Source organism: Odontesthes bonariensis, chromosome 10 (assembly GCF_027942865.1).
Source record: "Odontesthes bonariensis isolate fOdoBon6 chromosome 10, fOdoBon6.hap1, whole genome shotgun sequence".
In the NCBI taxonomy this organism is placed as follows: domain Eukaryota; kingdom Metazoa; phylum Chordata; class Actinopteri; order Atheriniformes; family Atherinopsidae; genus Odontesthes; species Odontesthes bonariensis.
Genome location: NC_134515.1, coordinates 38957348 through 38984692, shown reverse-complemented (window position 1 = coordinate 38984692; position 27345 = coordinate 38957348). Strand labels below are relative to the sequence as shown.

The 27345-nt window shown below is 45.0% G+C and overlaps 1 protein-coding gene across 2 annotated transcripts in view; it reads right to left on the bottom strand.

Annotated features, from left to right (window-relative positions):
* The window catches only part of LOC142390071 (ephrin type-B receptor 2-like), a 194115-nt gene that overhangs the window by 95247 nt on the left and 71523 nt on the right, over window positions 1–27345 (bottom strand). For both annotated transcript variants that reach the window (XM_075475430.1, XM_075475431.1), the window contains exons 2-3: window positions 21243–21307; window positions 13584–14268 (exon numbers count right to left, since the gene is read on the bottom strand). In XM_075475430.1, the coding sequence (XP_075331545.1) occupies window positions 13584–14268; window positions 21243–21307 (750 nt within the window). The remainder of the gene's footprint in view (window positions 1–13583; window positions 14269–21242; window positions 21308–27345) is intronic.

Sequence of the window (27345 nt, the reverse complement as noted above, 5' to 3'; positions counted from 1 at the left end):
TGGGGTCCATATGAAAAATAAATAAATAAAGAATGAATTGGGCATTGAAATTGAACCTATCAAAGAGAGATACCCTAGTATAAAAATATTGCAATAGTGCAAATGACATTTTGCACTACTGCGCTGCAAGATTTGCTAATATAATTCCACAGATTCAGAACCACTACAGGACGTACGGCCGGGGGACTCATAAGCTTGAGTTCTGGGAGGCCTTGCCCATCATGCCAAGATGATGGTGGAGAACTACACAACGAAATTGTCACAAAAGAAAATTAGTTAGGGAGGGGATGCTGAATATCCCTCAGGGAAGCGACGTACTGGTGACCTCTCCTTCCAAGATTAGTTCCGGATCAGAATGCTGAACAGACGTTCAGCCAAGAGGAGAACAGAGCATCGACAGGATTGGACCACAAGAGACCACACGACTCGTCATGTGGTCATCTAAGAAAGATATATCATTTAAAAGAAAAGTTAATCATAATTGTTCAAGAGGCTAATATACTCATATAGTCGAGCCTTGGTTAAATTTATATTTGTTGTGTTTCATTTTTAAAGTGTTTAGCTAATTCCTCTTAAAGGCTGATAATGAATCATTTTTAGAATGTCAATTGCCAGTGGGGTGACTCGGCTGTTTGGAGCGGGACCTTAGACTCTGAACGGTAATAAGTTGGTCGGTCGTTAAACGGAAATGGGGCCATAGGTGAATTTTTCCCGGTTCAGCCATCGGGTTTTTGCTCCTATTCGCTGCAAACGGTGGACGAACCTGCTGGTAATGTTAATTGCCTTATACAATGTTTGAGTGTCAGTAGAATAGAAATGATGTGAAATTTTTTGATTAATCAGTGTTGTGTTGTGTTGTTATGGTACTTATGAGGGAGCAAGGCCTTGCTAGCCACATAAGGTTTTAGGCCATTATGAACAAAGATTCCACACAGAGGATGGTTTCAGGGCCACATACACACAATACATATAGCAAAATATGATTTTCTACAAATAATCTATTAAGAAATGTGCTCATTTGCGGAGTTATTATCAGTTGAGTGGGGAAGGTTTTAAACTTACTAGAAAAGAGTCTCTATTTCTAGAATCTTGATTAACACTCCTGATATAGAAGGTTTTGCTAACGCATCACAATTATTTTCTAAATGTGCTCATTTGCAGAGTTATAATCAGTGACTTATGAAGGTCTTAACCCTCTCGGAAAGAGGTTCTGTTCCGAGTAAAATGATGGAATAGTCCGGATTTGAAGGTGTAGCTTAAGCATTAGAATTATATTTCCATGCCTGTGCAATGAAGATTTGCTTGCTGCTTTATTTGCAATGATGAACAGCTTACACATGAGCTTACATAATAACACATGAAGTCACATAAAAAGGGGGATGACAGATATCTCCTAACTGGTTGTGCTACATCTCAAAAGGTAAGTGGCTCTTGCAGTTTGGGAGGGTGGCTGCTAAAGTCTTGCTACTGCTAATACAGATGTGACACAATACAGAAAATGACAGACCTACCTCAGTTATTTAACTGAATTAGTTGAAATGATAAAATCACTTCAAAAGGGGGATTGTTAAAATTGGCTTTGTTCTTAGACATTATGAATGAAATAGGGCTCAGTACTTTTCCACATGACCTAAAGTGATCCAGGAGTAGACAGACAAAACAATTAGGAAAGCAAGGGCAGATTCACACACACACATTGTTTTGGGCTGATCCAGAGAATATGACGAAGCATGTTGAACCTACTCATGTCCAATCATACTCGGTCGAATGTGAGTCCAACCTATGACACTATAAATAAACATGATAACTGGAAATCAGGGCCAGTCTGACAGACTTCCTGCGGGAGCTCTGTTCCACTGAGCCCAGCGCTGATATGCTTTGATGTGTGACTACCAATAAACACTTCATTTTCACTTGAATTACTGCGGTCCGTTCTTGAGCCTCCTACTAAAAGAACCGAATCTAACAACAGGATATGTTCTCCAGTGGAATATGTACACTGGAGCAAACGCAGCCCATGACACTGACACAGACTTAGGTGCCACACATTTGATTGTTCGCCAGCTCATGGCACCATAACTAAATAAGGGTCACGAGGTATACATGGACTCGTATTATACCTCCCCTGCCGTTGCTAATGAGCTGGCAGGGGCAGACACTGGTTTATGTGGCACAGTGAACTGTGCAAGGCGGGGCATGCCCAGGTGCCTCAGAAGGACAGAGTTGTCTCTGAGAAAGGGGGATGACCCAGTCTTTATGAGGAAGGGCAAACTCCTGGCTTGTGCTTGGCATGACTCGAAGCGCCTGACTATGCTGTCATCTGTTCACGGAAATACATGTGTGCGCAAGCGTATAAGAACTAAGCAGAGCGACACTGGTTTCCGTGACATAAACAGGCCTGTGTGTGTGGACAGGTACAATTCGTACATGGGTGGCGTAGATACCGCTGACCAGAGAATGAAGACCTATATCTTTCCTCACCGTTCGAGGAAATGGTATAATCGGATTTTCAACAACATCATTAGCATCAGCGTGGTAAATGCCCACATCATGTACACCAAGTGTGCGCCTGGTCCACACAAGCCACTGAAGGACTTCATCCAAAGCATCATCACGGATCTACTTGAGGGCCATGCAAAGAGGGAGGGCAAAAAAGCAGGAAGGCCTTCAGTGGAGGGGGGAGAGATGCCACAGAGACTCACTGAGCGTCACTGGCTCAGTGAGGCTGATGACAGACCAGACTGTGCTGTCTGCTCTGACCGTACCCGGCCTAAAGGTCGTCGGCAGACTAAGTTCAGGTGCCGTCAGTGTGGTGTAGGTGTCTGTGCTGTGCCATGTTTTGAGAGGTGCCATACTCTAAAAAATTTTAAACAGTGTCACCTGGACAGATAAGTTTTGAACATCGTTTTGACCATCGTTTTCACGTTTCACAATGTGTTGTCACCTGTTTTAGTGTGTGTTTCTGCTATATGATGACATTTTACCACTTGTTTTATTATTGTATTCCTCATTCCTGATCATTATGAATAAGGTTGAACAGGTTAAAAAAAAAAAAAAAAAAAAAAAAAGAAATCAATTCAATGTCTTCCACTGCTTGCATGTGTTTTCCTACCCTATGGTAATGATGACAGTATTTTACCACTTTCTCCTGTTTTATTGTTGGTTTCCTCCTTATGAATGATGGTAAAAGACAGAAAAATGAAAATAAGTTCAAATATCAAGTCAATATCCACCATTTCCTGAAAAAATATAGGCAACTTTTCGCATGTGTTTTCCTACTACATGGTAATGATGATATAGTAATATTTTACTACATTATTCTGTTTTATTGTTGCTTTCCTGTTCCCTGATCATTATAGATGATGATAAATAGACAAAAAGAAAAAAAAAGTTTTAAAAAAACAAGTTCATAATCACTCAATTCCAATATTTCCTGAACATAATGAGATTCAAAATGGCTGCCACCTGATGACGTCATAATATACAAATTAGATCAATAATTTCATACCCCACATAAACTATGGATCATGGGCAACATTTTTCTAATGTACAATAGGCATCTATCTTTAACCCCCTTTCAGCCACCAGCTTTTGAAATATTAATGTCAAAATCCAGTATTTTCAAAAAACAAACACCTAAAGGGTTAACAGGAAGAAAAGGGCATTCAAGGATGGTGACAGAGACGAGCTGAAGCGCGTACAGGGGGAACTCAAGGTCCGGCTGAGAGAGGCAAAGGAGGAATACAGGAGGAAGGTGGAACAGAAGCTGCAGCGGAACAACATGAGGGAGGTCTGGGATGGCATGAAAACCATCACAGGCTGCAAGAAGAAGGGCAGCAGCACAGAAGAGGGGGATGCTGGGAGAGCAAACCAGCTAAACCTGTTTTTTAACAGGTTTGATTCTCCAGCTCCCACAGCCAGTGACTGCCCACTTCACACCCCCATCACAACCATCATCACCTCAGATGGCAGAACACCCCCACCCGCCACACCCACAGACATTTCAACCCCCCTCCCCTTCACTATCACCAAGGAGCAGGTGAGCAGAGAGCTGAGGAAGCTGCGCCCAGGGAAAGCAGCGGGCCCAGACAAAGTGTGTCCAAGGATGCTCAAGGCCTGTTCTGCTGAACTGGGGGAGCCGCTTCAGCGTGTGTTCAACCTGAGCCTTCATCTGGGGAGGGTCCCCGTGCTCTGGAAGACTTTGTGTCTCATCCCTGTTCCCAAGATGAAACATCCCAGGGAGCCGGGTGACTTCAGACCAGTTGCACTAACATCCCACATTATGAAGACTTTTGAACGGCTGCTGCTCCACCTCCTCAGACCCCAGGTCCACCACGCACAGGATCCACTGCAGTTTGGATACCAGCAGAAGGTGGGCGTGGAGGATGCCATCCTCTATCTGCTACACAGAGCTTACTCTCATCTGGACAAGGAGAGCGCTGCTGTGAGAATCATGTTTTTTGATTTCTCTAGCGCCTTCAACACCATCCAGCCCCTCCTGCTGAGAGACAAGCTGACAGAGATGAGGGTGGACTCACACCTGGTGAGATGGATCACAGACTACCTCACAGAGAGACCACAGCACGTCGGACACTGTGGTCAGCAGCATCGGAGCACCACAGGGGACTGCGCTCTCTCCTGTCCTCTTCACCTTGTACACAAATGACTTCCAGTACAACTCTGGGCTCGCCACGTGCAGAAATACTCAGATGACACTGCGATAGTTGGCTGTATCAAGGATGGACGGGAGGGGGAGTACAGGAGCCTGGTGGAGGACTTTGTGGGGTGGTGCAAGTCCAACCGCCTACAGCTGAACACCTCCAAGACCAAGGAGATGGTGGTGGACTTCAGAAGAAAGAAACCACAGCTCCAACCTGTGTCCATCGAGGGGGTCGATGTGGAGGTGGTCAGGACGTACAAATATCTGGGGCTGCAGCTGGATGACAGGTTGGACAGGACAGCAAACATAGACTCTGTACAGAGGAAAGGACAGAGCCGTCTGTACTTCCTGAGAAGGCTGGGGTCACCTCAACATCTGCAAAAAACTGCTGCAGCTGTTCTACCAGTCTGTGGTGGCCAGTGTCCTCTTCTACGCTGTGGTTTGCTGGGGAGGGAGCAGCAAGAAGAGGGACTCTGCCCGACTGGACAGACTGGTGAGGAGAGCTGGCTCAGTGGGGGGCACAGAGCTGGACTCTCTGGTGACAGTGGCAGAGAGAAGGACCCTGGACAAACTGCTGTCCATACTGGACAACGCCCACCACCCTCTACACAACACCTTCATCAGACAGAGGAATGTATTCAGTGGCAGACGGCTGTCTCAATCCTGCTCCACCAACAGACTGAAAAACTCTTTTGTTCCTCTGGCCATCAGGCTGTACAACAGCTCTCAGTGATGGCACTTCTGAATTTCACTGATCACTTTATATTTTTATATTTTTATATTTTATATTCTTAAATATTCCGGGTCGGGAATGAGATCCTTCCCCAAGTGGAGGAGTTTAAGTATCTCGGGGTCTTGTTAACGAGTGAGGGACGAATGGAGCAGGAGGTTGACAGGCGGATCGGTGCAGCGTCTGCAGTGATGCGGGCTCTGCACCGGCCCGTCGTGGTGAAGAAGGAGCTGAGCCAGAAGGCCAAGCTCTCGATTTACCGGTCAATCTATGTTCCTACCCTCACCTATGGTCACGAGCTGTGGGTAGTGACCGAAAGAACGAGATCGCGAATACAAGCGGCCGAATTGAGTTTCCTCCGCAGGGTGTCTGGGCTCTCCCTTAGAGATAGGGTGAGAAGCTCGGTCATCCGGGAGGGGCTCGGAGTAGAACCGCTGCTCCTCCGCATCCAGAGGAGTCAGATGAGGTGGCTCGGGCATCTGGTTAGGATGCCTCCTGGACGCCTCCCCGGTGAGGTGTTCCGGGCCCGTCCCACTGGGAGGAGGCCCCGGGGAAGACCCAGGACACGTTGGAGAGACTATGTTTCTCGGCTGGCCTGGGAACGCCTCGGGGTCCCCCCAGAAGAGCTGGAGGAAGTGGCCGGGGACAGGGACGTCTGGGTCTCTTTGCTCAAGCTGCTGCCCCCGCGACCCGACCCCCGGACCAGCGAAGATAATGGATGGATGGATGGATATTCTTAAACAGTTTTTTAAATTCTTAGATTGTTTTTAAAGTGTTTATTATTGTATAAACATTTTTACTGTTTTATTATGTCTGCTACTGGATGCTTGAATTTCCTTCGGGATCAATAAAGTATCTATCTATCTATCTATTATTAGATTCGGTTCTTTTAGTAGGAGGCTTAAGAACGGACCGCAGTAATTCAAGTGAAAATGAAGTCTTTATTGTTATGGCAACAAATGCAGTATTTCAGCGCTGGTCTCAGTATGACAAAACTCTCGCAGGAATCCGTCAGACAGAGCCCCTTATTTCCGGTAACAAGTTGCATATATCTCTTCTAGTTTCCCACGGTGGATCCCGTGTTGATCAAATGTGATTGGATATGAATCGTACTAACCCAAATAATGTCTCTGAGTAATCCAAATAATGTATGTGTGTGCCTTTCGCACCTGGATCTCAGGGTTCCCTGTTCTGTCTGGGTCAGTCTCAGTAAAGGTCATGTCTCATGTCCTTTATGGAAAACTACTGGGCTCATGTCTATTAAATAAGCCAATTTTAACACTATCTATCATGTGATCAGGATTCCAAAAATATTCTCACAAACCACGAATCAAACTGGCTTCTGAATAACAAATTATTAGGTATTAATAATTATTGTCCAACGAATGTGGTGTTTCAGATCAGTCACCCTTTCTATGACAATGCATGCTTATCTTATAAATCACTATTTTTAATTCTCACAAACCGCTCGAATCTAACGGGCTTCTAAATAATTACACCATTATTGTCCAATGAATGTGGCAATGCGGATGATTATTTCCACAATTTTATGAATTTATAAATCACCATTTATTAAATAAAAAAACGTTTCCACACTAAAGCTGGTTATTAAATAATTTACCATAGATATGTAGGCTACCCAGACAGACCACTAGAGCTGACTTATATCTTATAATAACGAATGTACAATAATAAAGATTTCAGCTGCTCAGGTAGCCTGGCCTAAACGACTGCAGGGGGGCCTAAACGACTGCTCCCTGTGGCCTAAAGGATACAGGTCGTTTAGGCCATTGGCGTTTAGGCTGCAGTCGTTTAGGCCCCCCTGCAGTCGTTTAGGCCGACAGAGGAGTCGTTAAGGCCACACGACTGCGGCCTAAACGCCAATGGCCTAATCGACCTGTATCCCAAAGCGGGTAAGGGCTATGCCAAGATGGCATGACAGCCGGGAGGAATGGCACCATTCGAGCCCTTTAGGGTGTAGACGGTCTGGTACAAAAGGTCAATCAGGGGGGCAGGCTGAGGGAGTATGAGAACCTATGACTTCGTTCTCAATATCTATGCGAGTGACCCCAAGACGGTCAAACTGTCTAGAAAGAGCATCTACTTTAGTGTTCTTGAAGCCAGGGCGATAGGACAAGGTGAACTGAAACCAGCCAAAGAACAATGCTCATGGGGCTTGTCTGGAGTTCAGGTTTTTTGCGGATCTGAGGTATTCCAAATTCTTGTGATCAGTCAGAACTAAAAAAGGTTGCTCGGCTCCCTCAAGCCAATGGCGCTACTCCTCTAATGCCATTTCAACTGCCAAAAGCTCTCTGTCTCTGATGTTATAATTTAGTTCTGCAGGGGACAGGTGGTGAGAGAAAAAGGCACACGGATGGATCTTATTGTCACTCTTGGCACGCTGAAAAAGCACCGCACACACTCCAAGATCTGAAGCATCAACCTACACAGTGAATTGCTCTGATTCCAATAAGGTTAGCAAGGGGGCGGAGGGTCGGAGGGTTGAGTCAGCTGAGGCTGGCTTTTGCCGTGGTTCCCGTGGGATTTACTCATTTCAGCTCCAAAAATGTTACACTGAAAAAGTGTAACAAGTGTAAAAAGTGTAGATATGTTAAAGTTACAAATGGTCAGGGAACAAACGCCAGGCGTGTGATCACTCCGCCGCCATTACCAGAAGTCAGGTCTGTCAACTTTGTTTGAATTTTTTCAATCTTGTCTGGACAAAAATGTTTTTTTTCAAACTGAGGGAAAAATATCCATTTTCCATATGGGGTGCAGCCTATTCCAGCTGCACCGAGCGAGAGAGAAGCAGGGTACATCCTGGACAGGGTTGCCAGTCCATCACAGGACCACACAGAGGCAAACAACCATCCACCCCTCAGGATCATTTTAAATTGCCATTTAACCTAACATTCCTGTTTTTTGGATGGTAGGAGAAAGCTAAAATACCCAGAGAGAACCAATACATACACAGGGAGAGCAAGCTCCTGTAGCGCTCTCACTATTGAATAAAATAAAGGGGCACCATCCTTTGGCAGAAGGAAAATTTTCATTAATCTAAATAAATCTCACAGTGCTACTTCATGAGTTCTCGTTTGAATTTACTGAAATTATTTAAAGAAGCATTCACCAATGTCTTGTTAAATATATGTCAACTATTTATGGAAAGATGTAACCAAAAACATGAACCTTAAAATACAAACAGGAGAAATGTGTGGACTATGTATGGTGGTATAGGTAACACTTTATGATTTGGAAAGGGGGCAAGAGAATGGAGAAATGTACCGGAATTGCTAAAATTGGGTCTTAATCTAATGACTCTGAAGTCATTTTTCACACTGAATTCTCTCGACACCACCAAACCGTCTGAATAGGAGAAGAAGAGGGCAGACCTTACTCTGGTTGGCACTTTTAGCCCAGTTAGTCAGCTGTGAACACACCAGGTCGATGGCCAGCGGTGTCCGAGTGGGTCTCTCTTGGGTCCACTGTCTCTCGGCCTCTCTCGGTAGCCAGCTGGTTGTTGATGAATTTGCGTGGAATATTCAAGGTGCCTGGGAAGTGGTGGTAGGTCACTCTTCTCCACCGGGGGCTTCTCATCACCAAGGAGAGGGTTGATATCGAGACGTCACCATCAAAAATAACAATTGTAGATGTTCACCTGAGTGTTAGAGTTGGTTTGTTTGCTTGGTCAAATAACCAACTCTAGTGAGATGAACTTCACAAAAATGATCAGTTGACAAGCTAATGCTGGCTTTCTTTGCAGGGAAACTATTACTGTGTGATAACTTATGCAGCAGCGGAGGTTAAAACGTGCAACGAAAAACAGACACGGAGACGAGATAACGAGGGACGAACGAAAAACACAAAAAATTAATCTTTCTATTACTTCATTCTGCTTTCTGTCTCTTCCTCTCTCTCTCTTTCTCTTCTTCTTCTGGCGGGTTTCTTGAGTTTGATTCGTGGAGAGGGGCCAAGACGCAGGCTAAGGCTCAACTTTCAGCCAATGATATGCCTGAAACCGTTATGGCGTTCGCCTGGGCGTGTAAAGTAGAAGTTTTATTCTCGTGTTAAGAGTTTGATAAATCAAAGAAAACTCAATTTCTCCATTCTATTGTCTTGACACGCATTTGTTCAGAGGATTCTGAAAACACCATACCTTGTTAAGATATGAAGGTAAATCCATGAAATAAACAACATACTCTGAACTAAAATAACATGGATTGCAGGTGTGGATCTTGAATACCTCTCAAATTCAGATGGATATCTGTAAAGTTACGACATGTGAATAAAGGACCAAACAATGTTATTTTCCTGTGTTTAACAATGGAACACAAAAAGAAACAACAGGGAACATCAGTTAACAGTTGAGTTACTTCCTATAAATGTCTAGTTACTGAATTAATTTAGGTTTAACGACTCGATGCTACAGACCACTCGGGGCAATGTGGCTCCATAGAAAAGTTAGTCATTTTCCTAAATAATGATTTCTTCCTTCTTATACCAAGTATGATCATGAAAAAGGTATCAAAATACAGCTTGGGATATCACTAAAAACCTTAAAGAGCCTGTATAAAGGTATCAAACCCATTTAACACAGTTTTAAACTGAAAGTTAATCTGAAGAAAATAGTTGGTAGAGGTTTCTTGTCTTTTTAGATAACAGGCAGATAGGTGTCCCCTTTGATTTACATGTCCAGATAAGGGGGAAGAAACATTTGGTCTGTCTGAGGATCCTCACTCTACCTTCACATGAAAGGGTTCTTTGGTTTATTCAGTGAAAGCTTGGTACCAGGGTGATAATGTCTGTAGATAAGTCTTGGCACAAGTCTGGTGGGAGAGAGTCCCTAAAATCATATCCAAAGGACAAGGGTTATTGTAAATAAAGGTTATATCTGTCTCTTCCTTGTGTGGAAGTCCCACATCTGTGTCTTTGAGTCAACATTCCCACAAAGGAATGTTAATATAGCATCCCAAAAATTAAATTCCACGTTAATCCACAATTGAGTTCACCACAGTCCATACAGAAAGCAGCCAGCCGGGATTCGCACCAGGAACCTTCTTACTGTGACAGTGCTAGCCACCACACCAACATACAGCCCAGGAAAATATCCATTTAAAAAACATATCAGTAGTAGTGTGTCCAGGGCCTTAATGTTTGAATACACTGATTTTTTTTTTGTTTTGGGAACAGGTGCTTGTAGATAATTATAGATGTGGGATATTAGCTGGAAAACTGACCACAGCCCGATGCCTTACTAAATTGTAGTTCAAATTCTATAATAGAACAAAATTTATATACCTCAACTTTTTCTAAAAGTATGTAAAAAAATGGCTCCACATGGTCCACAAAAGCTCTTTTTCTAAAGTTTCCTCCAGAGGCATGACTCACCACTGTGACAATGTCTGTACAGCTCCAGTACATCCTGAAGTGTAGATTTATTGTAGCTCACCTTTTTAACATAATTTTAACCTCAGAAACACTGACAACTATCCAGAAAATGGTTTATCCTTCTCACGCAGGAGTGCACACAGAATGGACAGAGGACTAGCTTTACGCAGGGCTATCCTAATTGCATTAGGATAGCCCTGCGTAATTGCATTTTTTGCTTAATTTACAGCAGGCTCAGTGTATCCACACAAATGATCTTGCAGGGCAGACTCTCACTCGTTATCATAGCCTGCGGACACGACGTAACAGCTGCTACAGTCTGAGTGAGCTTTCATCCAAAGGTCAAGAAATCACTGTGAAGAATGTTTACTTGCAAAGCCGACTGAGACTTTATGATATCTGTGGGCATAGACTGAAAAAGCAACTTTTTTATGATAAACGTTTTTATGGAGCCAACTTTAGGGCCAAAATGTTTTATAATTTTAAACAAATATTTGAAATTGAAATGTGTTTTGAAACTGAAAGTCCAGTTTTGAACTTTTTAAAATAAAAAGAAGGGCAACAAATGTTATTTCAGTTTGAATTGAAGTTTCATTCATTTTTCAAATATGAATATTTTTTTAAATAAGACGAAAATGCCATGTTGAAGTGAACTGTTGTGGGAATCCCTTTGTTGGTGTAGGAAGTGTCCACTTCTGAAGCTTTGCTGAGTAAACCAATCCATTTGGCACATTATATCACTCTTACACTGCGAATAGTTTTGGGTATTGACCCAAACTGCTTAAATAAAAAAGTTGTCACGATCATGCTTGGCTGTTGTTGTTGTTTTTGGTTTCTGAGTCTTAGTCTTAGTCTTGGAGCCTGGGGCGGAGTCTAGATTGCTCCTGCTGTCACACCTGCTCCTCATCCATAATAGGGAAACCTTTATAGGATAGCAACCAGCCTTCGCCAGGTTGTCTCACATTCATTGTGGTAATTAGGCCAACTCCAGTGATTCCATTGCGTCTTTACTTTCTGCGAAACCTCCTCCAGTGCTCGTCTCCCTCGTCCACTCTCAGTGTTCTGGTTTCCTCGTGCCTGTTTCGTCGTCCATGGTTGGATTCCCTCTTCAGCCTGTATCACTTACATGCCTGCTCGCCCCGCCGCCGACTCGGAACCAATATGGAACAGCCTGCACCCTCCCTTCCAACTTGGATCCCCTCCGGACAACAAGTAAGGACAAGGTCAACATTCTGCTGTAGTTCCAGGACAGGGAAGAGAATGACAAAATCTGGGCATTTTTAGGGCCAAGTATCTCCGGATTTGTATGTTTGTAAAGATCCCCGAGTTTCAACAGCAGTTGAAGTTCTTGGAGCTGCCATGTGAGCAGTCTATTCCCGACAGACAGCTCTATTTGCACATTGCAGGCCAATTTAAGCCAGGCAAAGAATTTATTTAGAAAAGCCAGTTAAAAAACTGTCATATGAGATTTGTGGACCTTAGAGGCAACTGACTCGTATATAACATACAGTGAGGACAGTACTACTGTGAGTCAATTAGATACTGGTACCGAAAGGATGCATCTTTTTATATTTAAGACAGCTGTCTCATTTTTGTCTCTGTGATGAACTGATAACCCGTCCAGGGTGTACCCCACCTTTCACCCAGTGGCAGCTAGATGAACAGAATAAAATAAAAAGGGAATTCAGACTAAACTGCTCATATTTCTCAATGAAAATGTAGCTAGAAGCTAACATAAAGCACTAGTTCAGTTCAGCCTTTGGGAGTGGAGAGTGTTAAGTTAAAAGATCCAGTGACCTTTATCTACAGACGATCAATGGAAGTATCATCCTGTGTAAGAAAAAGGTTTCTCTTAAAAAGTTATCACTCAGACACAGTGAATGACCTCAGTAGGATTAATGTTTTTAAAATTAAAATGATATGGATCAGAAAAAGGACTTAAAAGACTGCTGGATGTTTCTAGTTAATCATCAATCTTCATACCTGTTCTGACACTGAACAACTATTCTACAATGGCCCTGCATGGACAGCAAAACATTTTAGGCCCACATCTGGCCTTGAATGAATGTTATCTGTATGCAGTAAATCCTACAAATAATAAATAACGTAAGCCACAGTCACATAAGAGCTCATTCACTGGGAAACACTGGAGAGTGTCATAATTGGTGCATTCAAGTCTGCTCAAAAATTCCATAATTCATTTCTGATTCCAAGACCCAGAAAGCAGTCACATTTGGGCTTAATCTGATTGCTCAGTTGTAGCACTGGAAGTTATCATGTGGACCAGTTGTGGCCCAAAGTTTTATGTGGTGAACTTACCCTGGGTTAAGGCACGTGCTGCGTGGGCCATACGTAGCACTAAGACACAAACTCCCTTCGACATGTTGTTAGTACCAGGCTTTGCCCAAAAGCCCAGGGAAAATACAGACTTTGGCCACATATGGTGGCTGAGAATTTGGCCAAAGGAAACTGTAGATATGGGCCAGGTTTTTATCAAAATCTTATTTGCTATCTGAGGACTATAATAATTTAATGACATGTTTATATTTGAACTAAGGCTACTTCCTGCATGCTGCATTTCTTTGGAACATTACAGAGACAATGGAGCAGCTTGTCTGTAAGCACAAGGTTAAAAAGCCAGTATTACCAGCCAAAGCCTTACACTGAAAAAAAAAGCGGTAGAGAACTCTTAAAAATTGTAACACTGTCCCATTTACACTCAATTTAGAACAAGTAATCTCAAAGAAAAATCTCCAGCAGTGTCATATGGCAGCAGCTGTCAGGCTTGAGCGATGGTTTCCTTACCTCTGCAGACTGTACCATTCTCCAGGGCCTCATACCCAGCTTTGCACATGCAGCGCCCAATGGGAACCATCCACTCTCCATCACCATTACAGTACAGCTTAATGGGTACATCCACCTCTTCCCCGTTGGGAACACACACTCCCCTGGCTGCCACCAAAGAGGTGCTCTCTGCTCCAGACAGGGTCTCAGGAAAGACAGCACCATTCTGGATGACACGTGGACATTTTCTGTAGAAGACTCGAACAGCAATGAGAGACATACAGGCTCCATAATCCTGGAAAGCGAGGTAGAAGCCACTCCGTGAAACAGGCCCAAAACTTCGAACTTCACTGTTGATCTTCATTATGCGACCACCAAGATCAACCTGAGAGAAGCTTTCATCAGCAGCTATAGTATCCACTTTCACCCAAGGGTTCTCCATCCAGGGAGGGGATGATTTAGAGGCCACATCAGAGTCAGACTCATAGTAATATAGGTTGAAGGTCTCCTTGCAGGAGCCAGGGACATTAGGTATGGAACTGCAGTCACGCACTGAAAACTTCATCTGGACATGGATGCGCTGAGCACCACGGCGGTGGATGTACTTAGTGCGTATCCAGTTGTTCTGGCTGTTATCAAAGACATTGCATACCTGGTATGTTCGAATAGTATTCATATTTTCGTCGTAGCCACTGACTTCTTCCCACTGAAAGATAGGAAAGAAACAAAAGTACAGATAATGTGAATCGCATACAAAAACTAAAAACAGAGCTGTTCATTGAAATGAACAGCTTTTCTTAATTACATTAGGTTTTTAAAAACCATCTGAGAAGATAGTTTAATGACGTATAAGAAAGCCCTTCGTAAAGCTAGAACTGCTTATTATTCATCAATAGAAGAGAATAAGAACAATCCCAGGTTTCTTTTCAGCACTGTAGCCAGTCTGACTAAGAGTCCGAGCTCTGTTGAGCCAGGTATTCCTTTAACTCTCAGCAGTGATGATTTCATGAGCTTTTTTATTAATAAAATTGTTTCTATCAGAGAGAAGATTGATGGAGTCCTTCCCACTATTATCAGTGATGTATCATCAAGTACAGCAGCTTTAGAAGTATCTTTAGAACCTGATTTGTATTTAGACGGCTTCTGCCCAGTTGATCTCTCTGAACTAACAACAGCAATAGTCTCTTCTAAACCATCAACTTGTGTTTTAGACCCAATCCCAACCAGACTGTTCAAGGAGGTTTTCCCATTAATTGACTCTTCCATTTTGGATTTGATCAATCTGTCTTTGTTGACAGGATATGTACCTCAGACTTTTAAGGTTGCTGTAATTAAACCTTTACTTAAAAAACCTACTCTTGATTCAGAAGTGTTGGCTCATTATAGACCTATATCCAATCTCCCTTTTATGTCTAAAGTTCTTGAAAAAATAGTTGCAGCTCAACTTTGTGATCACTTACACAGAAATAATCTGTTTGAAGAGTTTCAGTCAGGATTCAGAGTGCGTCATAGCACAAAAACTGCACTGCTGAAAGTTACCAATGATCTCCTCTTACCCTCTGATAGCGGACTTGTGTCTGTGCTTGTCCTGTTGGATCTCAGTGCTGCATTTGATACGGTCGATCACAGTATCTTATTACACAGACTTGAACATGTTATTGGGATTAAAGGAACTGCATTAGGCTGGTTTAAGTCATATTTATCTGATAGATTTCAGTTTGTTCTTGTAAATGAAGAATCTTCCTCACACACCAGAGTAAGTCATGGAGTTCCTCAGGGTTCTGTGCTTGGACCGATTCTTTTCACTTTATACATGCTTCCATTAGGTAACATTATTAGACAGCATGGCATAAATTTCCATTGCTATGCTGATGATACTCAGCTGTACTTATCTATAAAACCAGATGAACCCAATAGGTTGGTCAGACTACAAGCATGTGAGGTGTCTGATATTTAAGAGAATATTCGAAAAAGAGCATCACAGACATCACAGAGTGTGTGTGTCCCAAGCAAGAGATGCATAGTCAAATATGGACATTTGGAGGAAACCACATTCCAAAGGCGCGAAGTCGTATACATTATTTTCTAGCTATATGGCTGGAGACGGAGACATGGAGCATCTTCAGGCTACCAAATAGGGGAAAGTTTTATCCCACTTAAAAAGTAGCTGCACCCACAGAGATTGCATTAGACAATTGCCCAATTGTCTCCAAGTTTTTGAAGGATCTCTCCAGACTTGATGCATCATTCTGTAATCCTGAGACGGACCTGGTTGCCAATAAAAGTTTCTGTGTTCGACTAAGTCCGTGTCAGCAGAGTTCTTCATTACCCATCTACACATTGGCTGATTGAAGGTGACCATCTCCGATTCACCACATGTCTTAAAGACATAAAGACCTTGATGACTCAGAACTTTCTGCTTCTAAATTCAGACAAAACTGAAGTTGGACCTGAGCGCTTCAGGGAGAAACGGTCTAGTTTTATAGTTACTCTAAATTCTCTGAAAAGCCTCCAGCTGATCCAAAATGCTGCAGCCAGAGTTCTGATGAGAACTAACAGGAGAGATCATATTTCTCCAGTTTTAGCTTCTCTTCATTGGCTCCCTGTTAAATTCAGAATAGAATTTAAGATTCTTCTCCTCACATATAAAGCTCTTAATGACCGAGCTCCATCATATCTTAAAGATCTCATTGTAAGATATTTTCCTAACAGAGCACTTTGCTCTCAGACTGCAGGTTTACTTGAGGTTCCCAGAGTTTCTAAAAGTAGAATGGGAGGCAGAGCCTTCAGTTACCAGGCGCCTCTCTGTGGAAGCAGCTGCCAGTTTGGGACGCAGAGCCTTCAGTTATCAGGCCCCTCTCTGTGGAACCAGCTGCCAGTTTGAGAGGCAGAGCCTTCAGTTATCAGGCCCCTCTCTGTGGAACCAGCTGCCAGTTTGAGAGGCAGAGCCTTCAGTTATCAGGCCCCTCTCTGTGGAACCAGCTGCCAGTTTAGGAGGCAGAGCCTTCAGTTATCAGGCCCCTCTCTGTGGAACCAGCTGCCAGTTTGGGAGGCAGAGCCTTCAGTTATCAGGCCCCTCTCTGTGGAACCAGCTGCCAGTTTGAGAGGCAGAGCCTTCAGTTATCAGGCTCCTCTCTGTGGAACCAGCTGCCAGTTTGGCTTCAGGAAGCAGACACCCTTTCCACTTTTAAGACCAGGCTTAAAACTTTCCTTTTTGATAAAGCTTATAGTTAGGGATGGCTCAGGTGATCCTGATTGTATTAAGATCGTATTGCAATGAATTTGATTTGATTTTGAAGAGTTGCTCCAAGTGATGCAATGCTAAGAAAATTCTTAGAATTGTTCCGTGTAAATGAAAGAGTATATTTTAGTACAGATAAAAATCATTCATGAATCGTCTTAACACTTAAAAACAGTTCCTAAGATGAAAACTATTTGGCAGAGGGTGAAGGACTTTCAAGCGCAGAAGAAAATAACCAAAAAACAAGGAGATGTTCTACAGACAAAGAATGACAGTAAGATGTTTAAATACTTCTGATTAGATCGTACAGGAATTAGATCTGTCAATGAACAAATCAGTTATTTTTTTCTATTACAGCACTTTTTAAAGCAAAATGCTATTTTATAAAATGCTTTATAAAACAATTACAAGGACACAAACAGAAATTAAACAAATCTAAAAAATGTAAAAGAACACTTTTTGAAGATAACAGTAAAATGTGTAAAAATATGTAATACAGAATGAATGGCAAACAAGTGTTGAAGACGTATAAAAGACAACAAAAGGGCATATTTAAACTATTAGTGCAAGAAATGTTTTTTTGAGCTTTGTGTTAAAAACAAAAAGGCTGCCAAGTTTGTGACTAAATGTAATAAAGATGTGCTTACATCAGAGATGCAGCATAAAAATGTCATAAAGCCAGTCACAATCACTGTTAAGATATGTCAGAACGGGGAGATTAAAAGTGTTCAGCGTGATGATTCCATTCTGTCACAATTCCCTATAAGCAGCATGATCGTATTTTCATGACCCATTTCCTTTGTTCTGGTTTTCTTTGTTGGTCTTTGATTACTTTCTGTTTTATCTAGTAGTTTCCCCTGTGTTTATTCCTTTCCTGTGTCACACTTGGGTTACTGATTGGTCCTCACCTGTCTTAGATTCCTTCGTAACTCCCTCAGTACATTTGCCCCTTGGTTTCAGTCATTCCCTGTCGGATCATCGTTTCACATCCATTTCTTAAGCTAATAGTATATGTCTTTGTCATCTGAGTTTTTTGGAACTTTAAAACTTTAAAACTTCAACACAATTTTCAAAGTCTCTCTGACACAAGCCACCATCGCAGCCCATCTGAAGTCTGTTACCACCTGTACCCAAACAGTGTGCCACGAACAATCTTAACAACTCCCACCCAGTTGGTCTCACGCCTGTCATCACTAAATGATTACAGCGACTGGTCCTGAATCATATCAGAGCCTGCCTGCCTCCCTCTCTTGACCGCTGAGCACAGGCAGAGAACGCCATCACATCACCCTTCACACCACGCTGAGCCTCCTGGAACACTGGGAGAGCTATGTCAAGATGCTCTTCATCCACCTGAGCTCAGCCTTCAATACCATAATCCCTGACATCCTGGTCAGTAAAGATAGGACTCTCCCACTCACTTGCTCCTGGATTAAGGTCTTCCTCATAAACTGGCCCCAGACAGTAAGACCCCCTCTCTCCTCCACCTGCTCCACTGAGCACAGGCTCTGCACAAGGCTGTGCCGAGCCCACCACTCTACACTCTCTACACCTCTGACTGCAGATCTGCCCCCATCAGTAACACCATAGGGAAGTTTGCTGATCTCAGGTGGAGATGAGTCTGCCTATAGGGACGAGGTCCAGTGGTGCTCGGCAAACAACCTGACTCTGAACACCACAAAGACGAAGGAGACTATCTTGGATTTCTAGAAGCACAGGGCAGATCCACACCCCCTCGACATCAAGGGTGACTGCGTTTAGGGGGTCCACACCTTCAGCTTCAGCTTCCTGGGCACCATGATCTCTGCCAACCTCTCCTGGACTGCAAACACCACGGCAGCCTCTGCATCTCCTGAGAGTGCGCAGGAAGAACAACCTCAGTGAGAAGCTGCTGGTGACCTTCTACCGCTCCACCACTGAGACATACAAACATACTGTTCCTCAGTATAGTTCTCTCTGCACTGAGCTCGACACGAAGAGGCTGCAGGGCGTAGCTGAGATGACAAAGAAGATCATCAGCTGCTCAGGCAGAGCTGAGGGAATCATCAGAGACCAAAGCCATGCTGCCTACCACCTGTTGGACCAGTTGCACCATGGCGGGCGACGTAGGTCTAAAGCTTTGGGATCTCCTGACATCTGAGGCTTCAATTGCCCCCAATTAAACACCAGAAGTCAGGTGACTGATTTGAATCTTTTATGCTGTTTCATTTGTTATAAGGAGACGCTCTGTGTTGCATAAGATCCTCTAGTATACCTCCAAAAAACACTGATGTTGAAATACCTGTCATCTCACATCACAGAACAAGCCTGTCAATCCATCTAAATCATAGAAGTAGTAACAGGACAAAACATTCAAACATTTTGCTACATATAAATACAGTTTGTCACGCCTAACAACGGGTTCGGCTCTGTCCCCTCACTACCATCACAGCTTTTCTCTTTTCCTTGCTCAGAGTTGCTCAGAGATGCTCAGAGTTGCTCCTGAATTGGACTGTACCTTTGAAGTACCTTCAGGTGACATTTGGTGTGATTTGTTATGACAGTAAAACATTTTTAAGCTAAGTTGGAATCTTTCTAATATGGCTTCAGATCTGGTGAATACCGTAAATCCTCTAATATAGGCCGGGGCCTTTATTCACTCACGTGCATCTTGGTCCCGGCCATTATTGGAAGGAGGCCAGAATTAGAGACAGGCCTCTATTTCTATTTGAGCAAAACAGACTGCCAGTGGAATGAATAAAAACGAGATTTTGTGTCTATTTGAACCTATAAAATAGACAAATACCGGCAATTCAGGCTAAATTCCAGTGTAGTACCGGTAATATGGTAACAGAAACGTAGCAAACATACCGGTACCAGTAGACTGCGGTCAAGTGAGCCGCCACTCGTTCATCCGCGGCTCACTTGACCGCAGTTACCAGTAGTGCATTGTCACTTAACCATGGTGATAATTAGGCTACCGGTATTTCATCTCCTCTTCATCTCTCCCCGTAATCTCCTCATCACTCGCGCCAGTCTCTACAACAAGTTCATTATTGTACAGTTCTTCTTCGTCCTCCTCATGTTCTGCTGCCTGTCTGTTCTCTTCCTCGCGCAGACGGGCAGCAGCGCAGGGCTGTAAAAAACGATATCGGTAGTTTGGCCGTTATTGCAAGTCACAGTGGACAGGCTCACTCACGATCGTGATCGCATTCGAATGCGATAGTGATAGAAGTGAATGCTAATTTCAACATACCATATAGCCTAATTATTTATTTTTTATTTTACTTAATTTTGCTTTAACTTTGTTGTTACCGGTAATCTGACTGTAAAGCGCATTGAGCTGCAAGTCTTGTATGTTACGATCACAAGTACCGGTATAATGTTGAGGCTGCCCAGAGAAATCGTTGGTTCTAATTATAGACCCGGCCTGTATAAGAGTCCGGCCAGTATTTACCTCCTCCGACAGCGAGACCGGCCAATATTAGAATCCCGGCCAGTAATGGAATACAGGCCAATATTAGAGGATTTACGGTACACACCTTGTTAAAGGAGTTCTGTTCTGATACAGGACTACTGAGGTGTCACTGACGCGGGTGTTGGCTATGGCTGATGCGCTAGATGTTACCTAAAGTTACTTGCTAACTACACGGTTGACTTACTGTGTTTTAAAGTAAAACGCCTGTAAACGGTCTTCACGTTGAATCAAGGTGATCCATTTATTCCAACCAGTCCAAAACAGCAGGTACAGTATTCACAAGCCGCGTAGCGTAGCCTTAGCGCAACTGTAGCGGTCAAAACCCTTTGCCCTTCCGGGTAGGACACCTGACCAACAACACCTTAGTTCCTACCTATATACCCGGTAAATTGGTAATCAACAAGCGCCACACAGTGGAAAACAAAAACATTACACACAAAATGAAACAATACATTTTGGCTCCTACACACCTGATTTCAGTTCTTTTTTTTTTTTTTTTTAGACGTCTATATTTTCTATTTTTTTTTTAACTTGAATAATTTGGACTACTTTTTGAAAGTTAATTCCATGAAATCCAAAAAACATATTAGTTTATTAGTTCAGTAATGCAATAAAACAGGAAACGCTAAGGAGGGGAACACTTTGGACTGCAACAATGTAATCCTGCTGTTGTACCAAAAACCTTCTAATGCATCTTAACAGCGGATTTCTTACACCCTGCAGTGAGAGTCATAATGAGAATTAGCAGAAGAGATCAGAATCCACCTCTGGTATCCCAACACTGAGATCCTCAGGAACCTGTTTTCCTTTTCCTTCAGATATTTCAGTCCGAGCTGACATGTTCAGCCTTCCTTTCTTGCTGTCAGAGATGCTGCTACATTACAGACAACAGTTGTATGCCTGCTAAACATTTTCAGACATTATATATACTGTACAAATTTCTGTTTGCTTGCTTTGTGGTGTTTTGGATTGTTCCACTCACCCCCTGTGATGGGTGGATGGTCCAGCCCAGCTCTGCTGTTGCTGTTGTTGAGTCCATTAGAACTTCTGCAGACAAAACAAATATTTTTGGGGTTATTCAAGATATCAGTTAGTTTCTGCATAGAAACTTTACTATGTGACATTTTACAGACAAAAAAAAAAGTTTTATATGATCTACTATTCACTAGTGAAACTGGGAACATGAATGAAGGTGATAATAAACACGGTGGGTGAAACATGTCATTGTCTCACTGTGCTCTGCTGCCTGCAAACCAATCCTGAAAGGTTTCACGTCGTTTCTAGTAAATGATGGAGACATCAGTTAATTATGTAATTGATAATTAATTGTAATTACGATTACAATGAATTGAATTCCAATTGGCTTGAATTGGACTTTATTATCTAAGTGCCTTGAGATGACATTTGTTGTATTTGGCGCTATATAAATAAAAATGAATTGAATTGAAATTGAATCAGTTATGTGCAAAACTGAGTGGTGCCAGCACAATTTGTTTCCACAATCAGAACTTCAATACTGTCCTATGGTAAACCTATTTAGAAACACCTTTTCATGTTTTCTTTCTGCCTTAATGTAGGCACAACGAGCAAGGCACCGTAGAGGAGAAAGGCGAAAAAACCCCAGCCCCGCTTTAGTGGCACAGGAACAATGGAGGGCTGCTGTTGGTTGGAGCTTTGAATCACTTTGGTATTCCAACTGTTATATTCTCTGTTGCAACAACTGTTACAACTCTTTCAAACTGATCTCGAACTCCTAATCAACTGCTTTCTAAAACGCAGCCACAACCCCTCGTCTTTTTTACTGTGCTCAATTTATTCTGAGTGACTGCTCAGCACCAAAGGCAACCAGGGCCAACAGATGTCACCAGCTGTTCTCTTTGTCATCACCTCCTTAAGCCTCTGACGAACGTCTGTGATCTCCACACCATCCCCCACCTCAGAGAAGAACCCATTTCAGGTGAAACCAGGCTGTTAGAACTGTGTATCCAACTCATCCTAAATAATTAATGTTTGAGTGCATCTCTGAGAAAAACATGTTCCCTCTGTAAGTTTGAGGAAAGAAAGATGATCACATAGCATTAGTGGCTGCAAGTCCCAGATCCCCTCTGTCTTTATCACTGTGTTCACTAATCTAATTACAAAATCTGATAGTAAAACTGATGAGAAATGATTCCTTCGTGCTGGTACTTTAACTGAATGCTGAAACGGCTTTGCCACTTTAGCTTCCTTCTGATCCATCATTTTCACAGTAACCATATTTTGAGGAAAAAATAGATGAATATTATTAAGAATAAAAATTTCAAGATATTTTCTAAGATCCAGTAAAAACCTAAATCTTTTAATTAGTTTGGACCTTTATTAGACAAACATAAGTCCAGATGAGTGATTCTCAGAGTCTTCTCTGACCAACTTCTTTGTATTTATTAATCAGAACCAGATCCAGGATCTGAAGCATCAACACTCAGTGAAAGCTGTTCCAGAGTCCTGTTCCCATCCTGTTCCAGAGTCCTGTTCCCATCCTGTCCCAGAGTCCTGTTCCAGAGTCCTGTTCCCATCCCGTTCCAGAGTCCTGTTCCCATCCTGTTCCAGAGTCCTGTTCCCATCCTGTTCCAGAGTCCTGTTCCCATCCTGTTCCAGAGTCCTGTTCCCATCCTGTCCCAGAGTCCTGTTCCCATCCTGCTCCAGAGTCCTGCTGCAGAGTCCTGTTCCCATCCTGTCCCAGAGTCCTGTTCCCATCCCGTTCCAGAGTCCTGTTCCCATCCTGTTCCAGAGTCCTGTTCCCATCCCGTTCCAGAGTCCTGTTCCCATCCTGTTCCAGAGTCCTGTTCCCATCCTGCTGCAGAGTCCTGTTCCCATCCTGTTCCAGAGTCCTGTTCCCATCCTGTACCCGAGTCCTGTTCCCATCCTGTTCCAGAGTCCTGTTCCCATCCTGCTCCAGAGTCCTGTTCCCATCCTTTTCCAGAGTCCTGTTCCCATCCTGTCCCAGAGTCCTGTTCCAATCCTGTTCCAGAGTCCTGTCCCCATCCCGTTCCAGAGTCCTGTTCCCATCCTGCTCCAGAGTCCTGCTGCAGAGTCCTGTTCCCATCCTGTCCCAGAGTCCTGTTCCCATCCTGCTCCAGAGTCCTGTTCCCATCCTGTCCCAGAGTCCTGTTCCCATCCTGTTCCAGAGTCCTGTTCCCATCCTGTTCCAGAGTCCTGTTCCCATCCTGATCCAGAGTCCTGTTCCCATCCTGTCCCAGAGTCCTGTTCCCATCCCGTTCCAGAGTCCTGTTCCCATCCTGTTCCAGAGTCCTTTTCCCATCCTGATGCAGAGTCCTGTTCCCATCCTGTTCCAGAGTCCTGTTCCCGTCCTGCTCCAGAGTCCTGTTCCCATCCTGTTCCAGAGTCCTGTTCCCATCCTGTCCCAGAGTCCTGTTCCAATCCTGTTCCAGAGTCCTGTCCCCATCCCGTTCCAGAGTCCTGTTGCCATCCTGCTCCAGAGTCCTGCTCCAGAGTTCTGTTCCCATCCTGCTCCAGAGTCCTGTTCCCATTCTATCCCAGAGTCCTGTTCCCATCCCGTTCAAGAGACCTGTTCCCATCCTGTTCCAGAGTCCTGTTCCCATTCTGTTCCAGAGTCCTGTTTCCATCCTGCTCCAGAGTCCTGTTCCCATCCTGTTCCAGAGTCCTGTTCCCATCCTGTCCCAGAGTCCTGTTCCCATCCTGCTCCAGAGTCCTGTCCCCATCCTGCTCCAGAGTCCTGTTCCCATCCTGTTCCAGAGTCCTGTTCCTATCCTGCTCCAGAGTCCTGTTCCCATCCTGTCCCAGACCCTGTTCCCATCCTGCTCCAGAGTCCTGTTCCCATCCTGTCCCAGAGTCCTGTTCCCATCCTGCTCCAGAGTCCTGTTCATATCCTGCTCCAGAGGACTGTTCCCATCCTGTCCCAGAGTCCTGTTCCTATCCTGCTCCAGAGTCCTCTTCCCATCCTGTCCCAGAGTCCTGTTCCCATCCTGCTCCAGAGTACTGTTCCCATCCTGTCCCAGAGTCCTGTTCCCATCCTGCTCCAGAGTCCTGCTCCAGAGTCCTGTTCCCATCCTGCTCCAGAGTCCTGTTCCCATCCTGTTCCAGTCCTGTTCCCATCCTGTTCCCATCCTGTCCCAGAGTCCTGTTCCCATCCTGCTCCAGAGTCCTGACCCCGTCCCGTTCCAGTCCTGTTCCCATCTTGTGCCCATCCTGTCCCAGAGTCCTGTTCCAATCCTGTTCCAGAGACCTGTTCCCATCCTGTTCCAGAGACCTGTTCCCATCCTGTTCCCATCCTGTCCCAGAGTCCTGTTCCAATCCTGTTCCCATCCTGTCCCAGAGTCCTGTTCCCATCCTGTTCCAGAGACCTGTTCCAATCCTGTTCCCATCCTGTTCCCATCCTGTTCCAGAGACCTGTTCCAATCCCGTTCCAGAGACCTGTTCCCATCCTGTCCCAGAGTCCTGTTCCCATCCTGTTCCAGCGACCTGTTCCCATCCCGTTCCAGAGACCTGTTCCCATCCTGTTCCACAGTCCTGTTCCCATCCTGCTCCAGAGTTCTGTTCCCATCCTGTTCCAGAGTCCTGTTCCCATCCTGTCCCAGAGTCCTGTTCTCATCCTGCTCCAGAGTCCTGTTCCCATCCTGCTCCAGAGTCCTGTTCATATCCTGTTCCAGAGTCCTGTTCCCATCCTGCTCCAGAGTCCTGTTCATATCCCGTTCCAGAGTCCTGTTCCCATCCTGTTCCAGAGTCCTGTTCCCATCCTACTTCAGAGTGCTGTTCCCATCCTGTCCCAGAGTCCTGTCCCCATCCCGTTCCAGAGTCCTGTTCCCATCCTGTTCCAGAGACCTGTTTCCATCCTGTCCCAGAGTCCTGTTCCCATCCTACTCCAGAGTGCTGTTCCCATCCTGCTCCAGAGTCCTGTTCCCATCCTGCCCCAGAGTCCTGTTCCCATCCTGCTCCAGAGTCCTGTTCCCATCCCGTTCAAGAGACCTGTTCCCATCCTGTTCCAGAGTCCTGTTCCCATCCTGTCCCAGAGTCCTGTTCCCATCCTGCTCCAGAGTCCTGTTCCCATCCTGCTCCAGAGTCCTGTTCCCATCCTGTCCCAGAGTCCTGTTCCCATCCTGCTCCAGAGTCCTGTTCCCATCCCGTTCAAGAGACCTGTTCCCATCCTGCTCCAGAGTCCTGTTCCCATCCTGTTCCAGAGTCCTGTTCCCATCCTGTCCCAGAGTCCTGTTCCCATCCTGTTCCAGAGTGCTGCTCCAGAGTCCTGTTCCCATCCTGCTCCAGAGTCCTGTTCCCATCCCGTTCCAGTGTCCTGTTCCCATCCTGTCCCAGAGTCCTGTTCCAATCCTGTCCCAGAGTCCTGTTCCAATCCTGTTCCAGAGTCCTGTTCCCATCCTGTTCCAGAGTCCCTTTTCCCATCCCGTTCCAGAGTCCTGTTCCCATCCTGTTCCAGAGACCTGTTCCCATCCCGTTCCAGAGACCTGTTCCCATCCTGTCCCAGAGTCCTGTTCCCATCCTGTCCTGTTCCCATCCTGCTCCAGAGTACTTTTCCCATCCTGTCCCAGACCCTGTTCCCATCCTGCTCCAGAGTCCTGTTCCCATCCTGTCCCAGAGTCCTGTTCCCATCCTGCTCCAGAGTCCTGTTCATAACCTGCTCCAGAGTCCTGTTCCCATCCTGTCCCAGAGTCCTGTTCCTATCCTGCTCAGGAGTCCTGTTCCCATCCTGTCCCAGAGTCCTGTTCCCATCCTGCTCCAGAGTCCTGTTCCCATCCTGTCCCAGACCCTGTTCCCATCCTGCTCCAGAGTCCTGTTCCCATCCTGTCCCAGAGTCCTGTTCCCATCCTGTTCCAGAGACCTGTTCCCATCCCGTTCCAGAGACCTGTTCCCATCCTGTTCCAGAGTCCTGTTCCCATCCTGCTCCAGAGTCCTGTTCCCATCCTTTTCCAGAGTCCTGTTCCCATCCTGTTCCAGAGTCCTATTCCCATCCTGTTCCAGAGACCTGTTTCCATCCTGTCCCAGAGTCCTGTTCCTATCCTGCTCCAGAGTCCTCTTCCCATCCTGTCCCAGAGTCCTGTTCCCATCCTGCTCCAGAGTACTGTTCCCATCCTGTCCCAGAGTCCTGTCCCCATCCCATTCCAGAGTCCTGTTCCCATCCTGTTCCCATCCCGTTCCAGAGTCCTGTTCCCATCCTGTTCCAGAGTCCTGTTCCCATCCTGCTCCAGAGTCCTGTTCCCATCCTGTTCCAGAGTCCTGTTCCCATCCTGTACCCGAGTCCTGTTCCCATCCTGCTCCAGAGTCCTGTTCCCATCCTGTTCCAGAGTCCTGCTCCAAAGTCCTTTTCCCTTCCTGTCCCAGAGTCCTGTTCCCATCCTGTCCCAGAGTCCTGTTCCCATCCTGTCCCAGAGTCCTGTTCCCATCCTGTTCCCATCCTGCTCCAGAGTCCTGTTCCCATCCTGTTCCCATCCTGTTCCAGAGTCCTGTTCCCATCCTGTTCCAGAGTCCTGTTCCCATCCTGTCCCAGAGTCCTGTTCCCATCCCGTTCCAGAGACCTATTCCCATCCTGTCCTGTTCCCATCCTGCTCCAGAGTCCTGTTCATATCCTGTTCCAGAGTCCTGTTCCCATCCTGTCCTGTTCCCATCCTGTCCCAGAGTCCTGTTCCTATCCTGCTCCAGAGACCTGTTCCCATCCTGTCCCAGAGTTCTGCTCCAGAGTCCTGTTCCCATCCTGTCCCAGAGTCCTGTTCCAATCCTGTTCCAGAGTCCTGTCCCCATCCCGTTCCAGAGTCCTGTTCCCATCCTGCTCCAGAGTCCTGCTGCAGAGTCCTGTTCCGTTCCTGCTCCAGAGTCCTGTTCCCATCCTGTCCCAGAGTCCTGTTCCAATCCTGTTCCAGAGTCCTGTCCCCATCCCGTCCCAGAGTCCTGTTGCCATCCTGCTCCAGAGTCCTGCTCCAGAGTTCTGTTCCCATCCTGCTCCAGAGTCCTGTTCCCATTCTGTCCCAGAGTCCTGTTCCCATCCTGCTCCAGAGTCCTGTTCCCATTCTATCCCAGAGTCCTGTTCCCATCCTGTTCAAGAGTCCTGTTCCCAT